Source organism: Dermacentor silvarum, chromosome 8 (genome assembly GCF_013339745.2).
Source record: "Dermacentor silvarum isolate Dsil-2018 chromosome 8, BIME_Dsil_1.4, whole genome shotgun sequence".
NCBI classification, from domain to species: Eukaryota; Metazoa; Arthropoda; class Arachnida; order Ixodida; family Ixodidae; genus Dermacentor; species Dermacentor silvarum.
This window is the reverse complement of record NC_051161.1, coordinates 35701790-35715908: the sequence shown is the minus strand read 5'-3', so window position 1 is coordinate 35715908 and position 14119 is coordinate 35701790. Positions and strand designations below refer to the sequence as shown.

Below are 14119 nucleotides of genomic sequence, written 5' to 3'. Positions count from 1 at the left end.
TGGGGCAGCCGGTTGCTTTGAAAACTTGGGGTGTTCCACATGGAGAACGCAACATCTCGTGCGAGCACTCGAAATTTTCTAGCGGCATCTGACCTTGATAGCAGTATTGATTCTTCTTTGCTGCCTGAAAGGGCTGACCGAGAAGCGTTACCAGCAGCGCTCGTTACCTATATGATACAGCACTGACTTGGGAGCACTGAAATGTGGCGTGGTGCCCTTTCTCGGACAAGGTATGGATAAATTCTCTAATCTCGAATGCCAATTGCTCATGTGGCATGCGCCGCAGGGATGACAGAAAACACTGCAGCGCTGCCTTCGAATCGCAGAATATCGACCATCTTCGACGCTGTTCTTGGCTGACGAGACGAAGTGCAGTTCTATGAGATGCAAGTTCCTGAGCCGTCGATATCATCCTGAGACTGACGGCGGTGGCTATCACTGGGAAAACCGCGGCTGCGGCTGAGCCCTGCAGAGTTGCTGAACCATCAGTGTAAATGTGTACGTGGCCGACGTACCTCTCGTGCAAAAGGAGTTGAGAAATCAGAACTTTTTTTTCTAATTCCTGGTGCGGTGATGCTTCAGTTAAGCCAGTCACAAAGGAGAGGAGTGAAGCCTGATTGAAGGTTGGAGTAATGAACAGAGATCGTAGCACAAGAGGATGAATGATGGCATGTCGTGGCTAATACTGATAGAGCACGTCATGGCAGATGCTTGCCAGGCAAAACACCTCATATCAATATTAGCCACGATCGGCCGCGACGTTCAGCTTTAAACTTAGTCGCGCTTTTGTTCCGTGGGGTTTCCGGCTGATATGATAGTCGGGCTGCCTTTTCAACACTCCCGTTGCGGTCGGGCCCAATATCACGGATTAAGTGTTGAAATTAGATTATAAATATCTCATACGACGCACGATTTTCGCGATTAAGAAAAAGAGTGCAGTAAAATGTGAATGCCTCCAAGTTCACCACATTAAACAAGCGACACCAAGTTTAAAGAAAAGTTCGTTAACGTAATTTTAATTACTCTTATGAAAATTACATTATTTCGGCAAAGTATATCCTCACCGCCTAAGAACTCTGTAAAAACCCCACGTTCGCTACGCGTTCAGCGAAATTATAAAAACGTTTATATACTCTTAAAAGACGTCCTGTACAGTACCGTATACCAGGTGCTTTCAACAGCGTAGCAGTTCAAGCTTTTCGTCTCCGCGCGTAGTGTACGCAAAAAAGTCGCCTAGCGATGACGTCACTGCGCACAGCTGCGCCTCGCTTCACCTTGCGATAGCCAATTGATAGCCAATCAATAGCTAATTCATAATCGATAAAAATAAATAAATTCCGGAAAATGCTGGGCATGACTTGGTAGTGCTGAGCCTAGCCCAAATACGTGGACAATACCTTGCGATAGCCAATCGAAAGCCAATCAATAGGTAATTGGTAACCGATCAATAATCAATAAATTCCGGAAAAGCATAACCCCTAAGGCCAGGAGCAGCTAGGTGTCGATCAGCGTCGCTGTTTATTTGACCTTGCGCCACTAGTGCAAACTACGAGAATTTTTTTTTATTGAACAATATTTTTTAATATCGCCCATATCAGACACCCACCGTGGTGGCTTAGTGGCGATGGTGCTGCGCTCCTTTAGTCAGGAGAGTGCCGGATAATGTCCCGGCCGCGGCAGCCGCATTTCAATGGTCACGAAATTCAAAAACTTCCGTGTGCTGTGCATTGGGTGCACACTAAAGGACCCCAAGTGGACAAAATTAGTCCGTTACTACGGCGTGCCTCCAAATCAGACGATGGTTTTGGCGCGTAAAACCTCATAATTGAAATAATTGATAATTTCAGATAATATAGTTGTACTCTTGGTGATGGATTACGTATATTATTTTCACGACACGACGAAAAGCATAATACAAAAATAATCAAAATTCATTAGTTGCAAATGCGATCTGCCAATTGAAACCAGGGAGCTCTCAAGGTACATTCATTTGGAACAAATTTTGATGCCAGTGCCAGATTTGAGATAAGCACCGGCAAACGTCTGGTAAATATGCACTGTTCCCCCCTTTTTTTTAACAGATCACCATTTTTGTATTCAAGCATAAAAACAGACAGAACTAAACTGAAAGGGAAATGTGTTCCGTCGCACGTTCTAGGAACGCATATTTGAAAATGGTGTCATGCGCCGAATTTGTTTTAAGTAGATACATATCTTGCGAATTCACGGGCTACAATTAATAGATTGCAAGATATGCCATAAATTTATTAGTTTGATAGCTAATTAGCGAAACTTTCTTAATTATGCAACTATACTTTCCGAATTCTAGTGAAAATATTGTTTGCGTCTTGGGATAATTCTGCTGAAGGAGTAGAATCTATCTATCTATCTATCTATCTATCTATCTATCTATCTATCTATCTATCTATCTATCTATCTATCTATCTATCTATCTATCTATCTATCTATCTATCTATCTATCTATCTATCTATCTATCTATCTATCTATCTATCTATCTATCTATCTATCTATCTATCTATCTATCTATCTATCTATCTATCTATCTATCTATCTATCTATCTATCTATCTATCTATCTATCTATCTATCTATCTATCTATCTATCTATCTATCTATCTATCTATCTATCTATCTATCTATCTATCTATCTATCTATCTATCTATCTATCTATCTATCTATCTATCTATCTAAATTGACATGCGAGGGTCACGTCACGATGTAAGGTATATGCTTCTCTCATGGATATCATTTTTTGTGCACCGCTGCGCAAACTAAAGCTTGAAGCTAGAGTTCTAGCCAAACTTTTAGAAAACCTACACTGGAGGACATTCTGAAGATAGCTTGACCAATAGCTCTAGCGCTCAATCGAACATAATGTACATTCGGCCTATTAATAAACAAAGCAAATGATCGTAATAAACTACAATACGTTCTTAAATATGAGCCTAACTGTAGCTGCACGTAGCTGTAAACTGTAACACCAATAAACACCAAAACGCCGGCGACGCCACAGCTGTGCTTGAGAAAGATAACAATTACACGCTGCAATAATATAACACGTAAGAGCAATCATGACCAATATTAAGCGAAAATTTCATTAACCTTAACCTGTCTTTCAAAGCAGTTCTTTTTTACAGCGCAGCGTACTTTATTTGAAAGCAAAAAATTACGTTTTGTACTTTGAAAACTCGAGTAATAAACCGCACCCATACAATCTTAGTTTGACATGACTATGAGACGTCAAAAATGCTGAGAGCAACATATATGGATAGAAACCCGGGTGGAGTTCTTGTAAGGGCTTCAAACTTCAAACTTACATTAGCTCTTTTTCCTATTAGCATGGATAACCATAAACAGGAAGAATGCGCGCAATCCACGTGGAGTTTTTTAGAAAGCGAATTTCCCTTGTGCTTCTACACCCCGGCGCTCCTTCATAATATGTCATCGAGGCAGTAAAGCTTAACTAACGACCATGATCACCATGACTCAATATGAAGTTTAACGAAAACAATTTTTCCATGGAATGAAATGACACGTGTAAATTACGTTGAGTGAACTTGCGCACGGGAATTTTAGGATATTTAATTTAAGTTACTACTGAAATGTGGCCCAAACCAGTCAACTGTCTCGAGGCGATATCGAAGACGAAATCTCATCACAAATATTGCGGCATTCAAAGAAGAGAGAAAGCAGCAAGTTAATGTGCCAGAGAAACACCCTAAGAACCCCGAAAGCATTGTTTCATTGTAGGCGGCATGCTTCTAAAATAACGTGACAATTGCCCAAGTCCAACCCGTGCTGGAACCATGATGAAACGTGAGCATCCTGACTCGCGTTTCCGTGCCCAGACGAACTCTCGTTCGGCTCTTTACTTCGCAGCATACCTGAGACAGGAACCTACATACGTACAGCGAAATGCCTGGTAAGCGGCAAAGAACTCTTCGCATTAAGAAAGCACACTTGTAAAATATTTTGCAGACTAACATTCTATTGTGTATCATTCTGAGGTATAACTCTATCAAGTTAGTCCTAAACAGTTTCGAAAACACACTCACCGGCCCTCTAACAGAAAAAAAGATCGTGGTTGGTGCAAGGTTGTAAGACTAGAATGGCTGATGACTCCTACAACGACCAACCAGAGCACCAAAACACACTTAATGCGGAGATTAGATACAATGAACGGCTTAGTGTAGAAAGCATTGTGACCCGCATTTCTTTATCTGCATGGCACAGACTTCTAGAAGGAGCCTGGTGTCGGTCTGGCAGATTACACATAAATAAGAATAACGAGAAAAATCTCTAGCAAAAAAAAATAATAAAAACATGACACAGATGCCACATATCTAATAATCTCGTATGATCATGTGAGAACACATATGGTTCATATGTGTTCTCATATGATCATACTAGATCACTGGATATGTGGTATATGCGTCACATGAAAATTTTAATAGGGATGTCATAGGTACAAAAGACATGAGTCACATAAAGGAACAACGACTGAAAATGAGAAAATACCGCGTCCTGACACAGAAGCTTTGACTTGCGAGAACGATGGTAAATTTGAATTGTGATGGATAGCATTGGCTACCTACTTATAAAATTACGCTTTAACTCTCCGAGAAGCCATTTCACGCGGGCGTCCACCATGGTTAATCAATCCCTGCAGCTGCAATACGATTGCTTGCATGACTAATCCTGATGACTGCTCCATAATGGCTGATATGGGAAAGCGACCTGACGGCAAACTTTTGGCCGACACCAAGGAGTTAGTTCTCCACGGTCGACAAGAATCATGAGGCTCGCTTCGCAACCTGCTTTTCGCATCGAGTTTAAGCCTGCAATCTGCAGGCCTTCAAGTCGTGAACTGACACTGTGCCACACATATGTACTTGGAAACATCCATCCAGCTCATGCCACTCGCATAAAAGTGCTGAAGAACGTCACATCATTGCCAAAGGAACGAGTCGGTAGAAACGAGAGAGAGAGAGAGAGAGAGAGAGAAAGAGAGGGGTCGTGTGGTGCGACCCGATATCTTCGCGCAAACATAGATGGAGTGCGGCATATCTAGAAAATACGTATTTAGATTTTATCAGTAGTTTACTTAGCCGATATCGGAAACATGGCGCCGGCTGACTTCGCGGACCCTTCAAAGCCATCTAGATCCACATTCGTGCCGCACACACTCAGACGAAGCGCGCCCGCTCGGACCTCCAGGCAGCATCTTAGTCAAGACCAGAAATCCAGAGTTCTTCTTCGGCGTTGATAGTGCGCTGAGTTAGGAATATCTCATACGTCCTCATTCAAAGTTAAACTCACTGCTTCGCTCCCCTGCTGCAACGCTTCGCTAAGTCTTCATGCCTTCTGGAAAGACCCCCAAGTTTGAATCGGTTCCGACGAAGGACCCGGAAGATGACGGCGGCGCAAGACGAGAAACGGACCCGGATTTTATGTGCGGCATCTTTGGATACAGGCCACCATGGCTCCAGCGATTCGCCAAGGCTTACTACTTCCTCCTTTTCTACACGCTGTTCGGAATTTTCCAAGGGGCACTCAAGGCCTACCTCAACGGCTGCATTTCCACCTTAGAGAAGAAATTCGGCCTCACGGGCAAGACATTCGGAGTCATCCTCATTGCGGACAACATAAGCGCGCTCTTCGCCAGCCTGCTCATCGGCTACTACGCTACGAAGATCAGCCGTCCTAAAATAATCGCATTCGGTGTTTGGATCTCCGTGCTGGGATGCTTCTGCAGCGTGCTGCCGTATCTCATCTACGGGCCAGGATTTATAAATCAAGGAGGGCCTATGCTTGGTGCGAAATCGCCCGGTGCGTCGCACAGTTCCAGGGCGCAGCTTAAGTTCTGCACCGCGGCAGAACAGGACTTGAGCGAGGGGACAAGCAATGTAACCGACGAGACACCCGCACCAACAGCCATTGTAGCCGTATGCCTGCTATTTTTGGCCAACTTCCTGAACGGTATCGGCGGCACGGCTTTTTACATCTCGGGGGCAACGTACACCGATGACAACGTCAAGAAGAAGAACTCTCCTGTCTATTTCAGTAAGTAGAACAATCTTGTATCTTCGTGGCGCCGGTGCCCCTCGTAGATGACGCATAGAAAATAAACAAAACCACAACTGATAATTTCTTTAACCTATTACGTTTTTCTACTAAGAGTAGTGTATAGTCAGGAGCGTGTCACCCGAAACCCCTCCGCTTCATTTCCTGGTTAAATGTATGCCAATGCCTATAAAGCTTTGCGAGATTTTCATTATTACAAGGTACTTTACGTGTTATGCAGTGATACGCAATTTTGTACAAATAAGTCTGTACAAAAGCGCCATTTTGAGTTAATATTCCTACTGTTTTGAATGTGTAGTCTTATACTTCTGCCAGTATTACAGTTTTCGAAGTTATCCGTCATAAATACCGAAATCAACTAACAAAGCCCGGAGTTGCTCGGTGGCAGCTGCGCAGTCCTGTAGCGCGGTCCTGTAGCCAGTCCTGTAGTCTTACAGTCCGAGATTCACACCGCTTTTATGACGCAATTTTACCTTTCAGCATAAGCGTATTTTATTATATAGCTTCCTCTCGTAAAGAGAGAGAGAGAGAGAGAAATAGCAGGTGAGAGAAACTAAGTCTAACTAGAAAAAAAAATGTTAGGCTGCCTGCTCTGTACTGGGGGAAGAATGAATGAATGAATTCAGCGTTTATTGTCACAAAGCTGACTGTATGGCCTAAATGGGAAAAGGTGGGGAAGATAAGGATAATGAAAAGGGAAGGTGTGAGAAATAGGAATTGGCACTTCGGTAAAAGTGATGCACTACAATAACCATTCGCTTGCCCTTGTTATGTGCAGGTTTGATCATGTCCCTACGTTTGGTCGGACCCATGTTGGGATATGTGTCGGCATCTGTTTGCCTGAGCATCTACGAGTCACCATTTGGTAAGAAACCAAGAACAATTATTTTTTGTCTTTCTGTACGGCCGTCTTATTACGAGACATTGCACGGTGAATTCCCGAGCAAGGAACAACACCCCTGCTCGCCATTTCCCGCCTTTCACTGATTCGTTATACATGGTGGGCACAATCGCGCCCGCACACCTATTGTTCTGGCCTTCAAGATGAAAGCCGTGATGGGCCGGTAATGTTCAGCTGGAGATCGGGTGACGTCGGCTGTAATCAATGTGCCCTGCACCTAACACCTAACTCACGGAATGCTGATTAACAAAAGGAAATAAAGTTGACGCTGGAAAACCTTTCGAGGTAAACCTAAACAAAAAGACCATTCAAGAAAACGAAACTAGAAAAAGTCATTGACAGCGAACAGAGCCATTGGAAACACGGCCAACGAAAATCGTCTTCATTAATTTCAGCGCGAAAACAGGATGTTTATGACAGAGTTAACCAATTCTTGTGTTCATTCGATGCTCGCGAAACACGAAGTATGGGCGAGAAAAAACATTAAAACAAGGCGCTATTTGACTACATTGTACATATGACTGGACAAATATTGCGGGCGTTATGCTGACTGTAACATGCCCAGACCTCTGCGTAAACGCGTTTGTAATACCTTGCGGTACCTTTTCGTACATTGTAATACAAGAGGAGTGCGCAAATTGGTTAAACCAGCAAAATGAAACAGGCAACCGGCACCGTGAGAACAAGACTGGCTGAATTAAAGGAGTGAATTCGTGTAAAAGTGAAGGAAAGGCTTAACCAGAGGATATCTCCCGCTGGCTACCGTTTACTGGGGCCGGAGAAAAGGGGTGCGAAACAACGAGAGAGAAAAAAAAAGAAGACGTAAAAAAGGTATGGAGAAGCAATAGAAGATTGAGTGCTTGCTCTCACCACATTCTGTGAAGGGCCAAGCCGTCACACACACACAGTGTCAGAAACAGAACATTCCACCTCACACCGCGTAAAGCGTCACAGAGCCGCAGAACTGGATATGCCGGTGGAAAACCATCCAGGTTGCGCAACACTGCATTATGTGGCTATACGGAGCACACCGGAGATCGTGGCCAAAGCAGGAGCTTTCTTCAAGGACACTTTCAAAGTGTTGCTAGGAGCTTGAAGGAGCTCGTATAGCAGACTTGTGCAAAGGGTTTCTAAGTGCGCAGGGACACTCTCAATGCACTTGTGCAGAGTTCGCATAACATCGGCTGCTTTGGAATCTTAAGGAGATTTCTTCGGCCTATACTAAACATATGCCAGAAATTGTTTGCGTCGTTAAGTACCTGCCTTGCAAGCTGCTGAATGTTTCCGTAGTGTGTTGCAGATTCGGGATATAGTTGAGGCTGAAGGTGTTGCAAACAGCTTCAACACTCTTGGTGGGGACTTCGGCACTAAGTTGCTAAAAGCGTCAGCTATATTGTGAAGGGATCATTAGAAAGTTTGCAAAGCAAAACACGCACACAGACTCACAAAAGAAACACCGGGTTCTTAGAATGTTCTAGGGCACTTACTCAACATTCAGTGAGCACACGCCCATGACATTGAGTGGCTACATTGTGAGGTAGTAGACGTCTCTCGTGATTGCTGGATGCTGAGGAGATCCTACGAGATCACTGTAGTTGTGGAAGGGGAGTGGGGTTGTAAACAGTGTCATTTGGCATCTGCGGCGGCATGGCAAAAATGGTTGCACTAAATGGTTTTCCAAATGTGCTAGGCTCATTTTTTCTCTGAACACCAAACTTTACTTTTCACTTTTCGTGGAAGGTCATCGAAGCTTTCTGTTATACTTCAGTTGACCGAAAAATAGGTTATTTAAGTTTAATATCAAATTTGTTGTTCTAATGATTGATTTAAGTTTTGTATGTGACCAAATCGCCATCCATTAGATTGCTGGTGACTATTTTCCTTTCACGAATCTTCCTAGGCTTTGTGGAAATTGTTGCCCATCTTGTACCCATTTCAGGGAAGTTTAGCATGTATACAAGCACTAAAAGCACAAGAAAGAAAGCGAACAATGTGGCGCACATCACTTTTTTGTGCGCCTTTTTACCCATGTGCCTGCCTTTACCGTGAACAACCGTCTAGCATAGCACAATGATCGGTTCTATTTTACGAGGTTTGTGTGGAGCGCTACATGTACTCACATAACTGCATTACTGAATACTCGACAGAATGCATTCGATAATGAGAATTATTGCCTACCCTTCCTTTACATATCTCTTACTTGCAAAGACAACAAACGTTTCGCACACTAATGAACCATGGCTGTCTACACAAATGGCATTACAAAAAGTCTGGTATTACCCAACTTTATTACATATTGCTATATGAAGCAGTGATGCGTTTCTGTTTTAAATTCTGACGAGTTTCTAATGTAACTCCCTATACTATACGTTACGTATTATTTCCCTCGCCTTGTTTTCTTTTTATTTTGTATTATTTTTAACTGATGAGCTCATTTTTCAAGTTACAGAGATATCTGATATGTTGACATATTACTTATTTCCAAAAAAGCACATTTCGTTGTTTTTAATATTGTGACATCAACATTGTTCGCGAAAAAAAAATTAAAACAGAGAAACCGGGAATCAACCGCAAGCACCCTAACTGGATCGGTGCCTGGTGGCTGGGCTTCGTCATTTGGGGTGGCGCCATGGCACTGATGTCGCTGCCCATGTCCCTGTTCCCGAAGCACATTCGGAGGAGTTCTGCGCACGCGATCAACGAGACCAAAAAGAACGAACCCAAATCTCTGGGTGAGAAGATCGCAAGCGATGCACGAGGTGAGAGCGCTTTTCAAAGCAGGAGCGCAGCTTGACTTCGCATCTTATGGGATCATAACCAGAGGGCGTGTTACGTTCCGGTACATTCTTCGGATTCGCACGGTCCAAAAAGCCTTGCTTGCTCCTTAACCGTGAACAACGAGTGAAAGTTATGCGAGTACTGTTAGGGTGAGGTGTTAGCTGGCCTTTTCAATAAACACGATCAAACCGTAATAATTTGCGCTAATTTGTAAGAGAATTCAAAGCAGGAATTTATCAAGAAAAAAGCGTATTTTATCGCTTCAAGCGAATATGCAAAGTAATTTTGAGTGCTTCTTGTCGTCTATCCTACCGGGAGAAAACGAGCACTTTTAATTTACAAAAAAAAAAAAAAAAAAAAAAAGCTGATCTCAGGAGGACTCGTGCTTACCTGAGAAGTATTGTTGAAGTAGGCTCAAGTCCCCGTAGCAGCATTTTAGAGGGCTAGAAACTACTCAGGATTGTTCACTCATTAAAATTAGCTTTTCAGCGTGTTTCGATCTGCCACCGCGCTCGTTCAGAATTCAAATGTAAATAACATGAATGCGGTATTAAGAACGTGAACAACTATATATCACGTTTAGAGAATAAAATGACGCGTTCAACGATAAAAACGCACTAACAGACCTAATATCCCCGCAGAGTTCAAGACTGCTGTGAGCCGCCTTTCCAAGAACCCCGTGTTGATGTGGAAAATGGCAACGCTTATTTTCGTCATCAACGCCATCGGTGGCTACGTCAGTATGTTTCCCAAGTACGTCGAGAACCAGTACCGAGTCTCGGCATCAAAGGCGAGCCTCTTCACAGGTAAGTATCTTAGCATGTGTCGCCTACTGTTGGGTAAAAATTACCGTCGAGCGCTTCGTTCGTCTGAGAAAACTTCAGTTCAAAACTATCTGAGATTCATGGCAGAGCTGTCTATATTCTTCACTGTTAAAAAAAAAAAAAGAACGACGTATCTCATCCTGCACTTCGCGACCCTAATATCTGCAGACTCTTAGCACTCGGCACCACACAGTGCCCTTTTTCAGCCACTCTGTGTTCCTCACGGTTGATATTGGTTGCCAATTTGGTTCATTTCACATCAGAAACGGCGTGAATGAGAGGGGGATTACGTCCATGCAAAAATAATCCTGCATCCTTGCTGCACGTGGCTTGAACCACGTTTCATGAGACTAATATAGTGTCATCAGGATGCCATAAGAGGTGGTTGCGGCCACGGTCAAAACATGATGCCTGAACACACCTCCAGAATGATGCAGTTAACAAACAATGGTAAAAGAAGGTGGCTTACTACATGTAATTAGTTTGTTCTGGCTGTCGAGCTGATCAGAAAATGTATGGAAGGGTGAGAACACAACCAGGAAAGTTATAGCAGGCATTGCAGCTGTGGATGCTTTGCTAGAAAATTTTCTCATCCGCCGCACATTCTTTGCAGTTTATTTAAAGCGAAGTTTACATTGCCTACTTTCCCGGGTCCCGCATGGCTGCCTATAGCTGCTGCGTGATGGTTTCTGTGTGCTGTTGGGTTACTCGCTATCTCGGCGGCTTTATTTATGGATCCATATACGAAGGTTATATGAATTACTAACGAAGTGGCTTATAAAGCCCTTGTATGCTGACCAAGTATGCAGAAAAAAATTAGACTAATCGTTATAATAACTACCCTACATAAAACCTGAATGTCTAATGTCGGCTCACAGAATGTATAATTCCGGCTACTAAAGTAGGCTGATCTCTTAATGGAATGGTAAATTATATGTAATATATTCTTGGATATACTTTATTTTCTTTGATTTAGCCACTCAGTATATGTGCCCCTGGGTGTATGCCCGTTCTTGAATAATCCTCCGGAATGGACATGCCCCACTACAATTCCTACATAAAACCTTAATATTTTATGTCGGCTCGCAGGTCTCTCTAAAACACATTAACTTGTTAATAGAGTGGTGAATTATATTTCACGACTGCTTTGGTTTACTTGTATTTATTTAGACATTCGGTGTGTACCACTGGGGGTGTGCCCGATCTTGGACAATCCTTCAGAATAAGTCTGTCCCACTGTGACAGAGGCGGTACAGAATCCCTAAATGTTGCTTCATACAGCGCCTTCGGCATTGTTACTTCACTGGGAACGCGTCTCACGTTCATCCGCATGAATTGAACTTTGTATTTCGGCATAGTTTGTGAACGATGCAATGCATAAACTTCAAAATTGCAAGACAATAATGTTGTGATCTTTTGGGCAAACATAAGCATTCCATGAGATTACTCGTTGCTATAAGATGAAAGTAAACAATATTGTACGCCTCGCAGTTAGTTGTCAAGTATTTAATTGGCCACTTTAATAAAACTTCGCGTCACATAGATTGCAACATGTGTATTAGAAATACACATTTTTTATATGTTTACGACAAAATGGTCTCCAGTTTACATCCATTCCCTGCAGATGTATGTTTCAATCCGACTTCTTTTTTCATAAGATCTAGTAGCTTTGAATTCCAACTGTGCTGCTTTTTCAGTGGCGCTTTACTTGCGCAAAACCACACTGGCAAATGACGCAACAAAGCGAGATAATAAAAATCTAAATAATCTTTTTGTGCAGGACCCACGAAAGTCCTGGCCATGATGGTTGGACTTTTTCTTGGAGGAATGATCATTCGCTTCTGGAAGCCTCGTGCTCGCACAATAGGCCTGCTGGGAGCCTTCGCCGACTTCATCAACATTTCGTTCCTCTTCGCGGGCATTTTCCTCGGCTGTTCTGGCTGGCAGCTGGCGGGCACACGTGTCGAAAGTGACGGCAGGTAAATATGCTGCCAATTAGTGTCGTAGTCTGTGAAGTATTCCTAAACGAAGGTGCACTGTTGTTAGCCGATGGCAGACGGCTGAAGAATCTTGCGAGCCCCTGATGATCATAGCCAAATAAGGAGGAGAATTACAAAAAACAAATAGATACTTAACGAAAATTCGACAGTGGGCAAATTGATTAAACGTACACACATTGCGCTTTGTGTCCTTTGTTTGCGCACTTACATCAATATGGTCCGTCAGTAGTTTCTGCGCACAAATAGGAGCATATTGATACGGTTCGAAGTACAAGATGTTGGAAGAGAGCCTAAGTGAAAAAAAAAAATTGCACATTGATATATAATGTCTATTGGTGTTTTGTGGCTAAAGCGCCCTTAGGCGTTGATGCACCCACGCTGACGCCTGGTGGCACGTCTCCTCCATCACGACTACCAACGTCGATGACCATGAGCAACCGTCGTGCATATGGAAGCTGCACTACGCTGCACACGCTAGCACAACGCGAAAGACGAAGCACGTAACTGACACACTAATACAACGCGCAAGACAAAGCACGTAACTGAATCGTCACCGAGTCAAATCAGCGCGTACAGCGCGTCGTAATTGCAGCCTCCGCGATCAACTTCAGAAACATTTTCAGAGCTAATTGCGGAGGCCACGCTCCGCTGTGCTGAGTACGGTGAACGCCACTACCAACGCCACCTGGCGTTGGTAGTGGCGTTCACCGTACTGAGACCACCGAAGCGTTCACTGTCGGTGCGCGTTAGTGTCATAATGCAGTACTTCTCTTTTCTGCTCGTAGGCGGCGGCACCGCCCAGAGCAAGAGCGCGACGTGAAATGAGCCGCATCTTATCCGTAGACTTGTCGTATGTGAGTTCTGTGGCATGCCTGCGCTTTGTCACAATAAATCTGGCACATGCTTCATAGGTGAAGCGGACTAACGCGTTGCACTAACGACTTGACTGAATTGTTTAACTGACGTCTCTCTCCTGACATCATTGAAGCCATAAAATCTCATCAAGAAAAATCAAGAAAAAGATTAAAAAGTGAAAGAAAACATACATGAGCAAGAAAACCATGGTGGAGACTTGGTGCCAGCGATAATGTAATTCCCAGAGAATGTGAAAAAAAAATTAAATTATGGGGTTTTGCGTGCCAAAACCAGTTCTGATTATGAAGCACGCCGTAGTGGGGGACTCCGGAAATTTGGCCCACCTGGGGTTCGTTAACGCGCGCCTAAATCTAAGTACACGGGTGTTTTCGCATTTCGCCCCCATCGAAATGCGGCCGCCGTGGCCGGGATTCGAACCCGCGACCTCGTGCTCAGCAGCCCTACACCATAGCCACTGAGCAACCACGGCGGGTAAAAATGTGAAAAACAAAGTTGGCAAATCAGTACACGTGTTTAGATTGCTGTGTTCACGGGTTTCTTTATTACATTTCGCTACTTCTTTGTATACATCAAGGATAAACCGAGGGGGAGGGACATAAGACAAAAATGTTTCGCAAAAATAATTTTATTACAG

At 43.5% G+C, this 14119-nt stretch overlaps 1 protein-coding gene across 1 annotated transcript in view; it reads left to right on the top strand.

The window, feature by feature from the left end:
* LOC119462070 (uncharacterized) overlaps positions 1 to 14119 on the top strand; it is a 75115-nt gene that overhangs the window by 21850 nt on the left and 39146 nt on the right. Inside the window, 5 exon segments of the mRNA XM_049672414.1 lie at positions 5375 to 6085; positions 6885 to 6971; positions 9560 to 9766; positions 10427 to 10591; positions 12390 to 12588. Of these exon segments, the coding sequence (XP_049528371.1) occupies positions 5375 to 6085; positions 6885 to 6971; positions 9560 to 9766; positions 10427 to 10591; positions 12390 to 12588 (1369 nt within the window).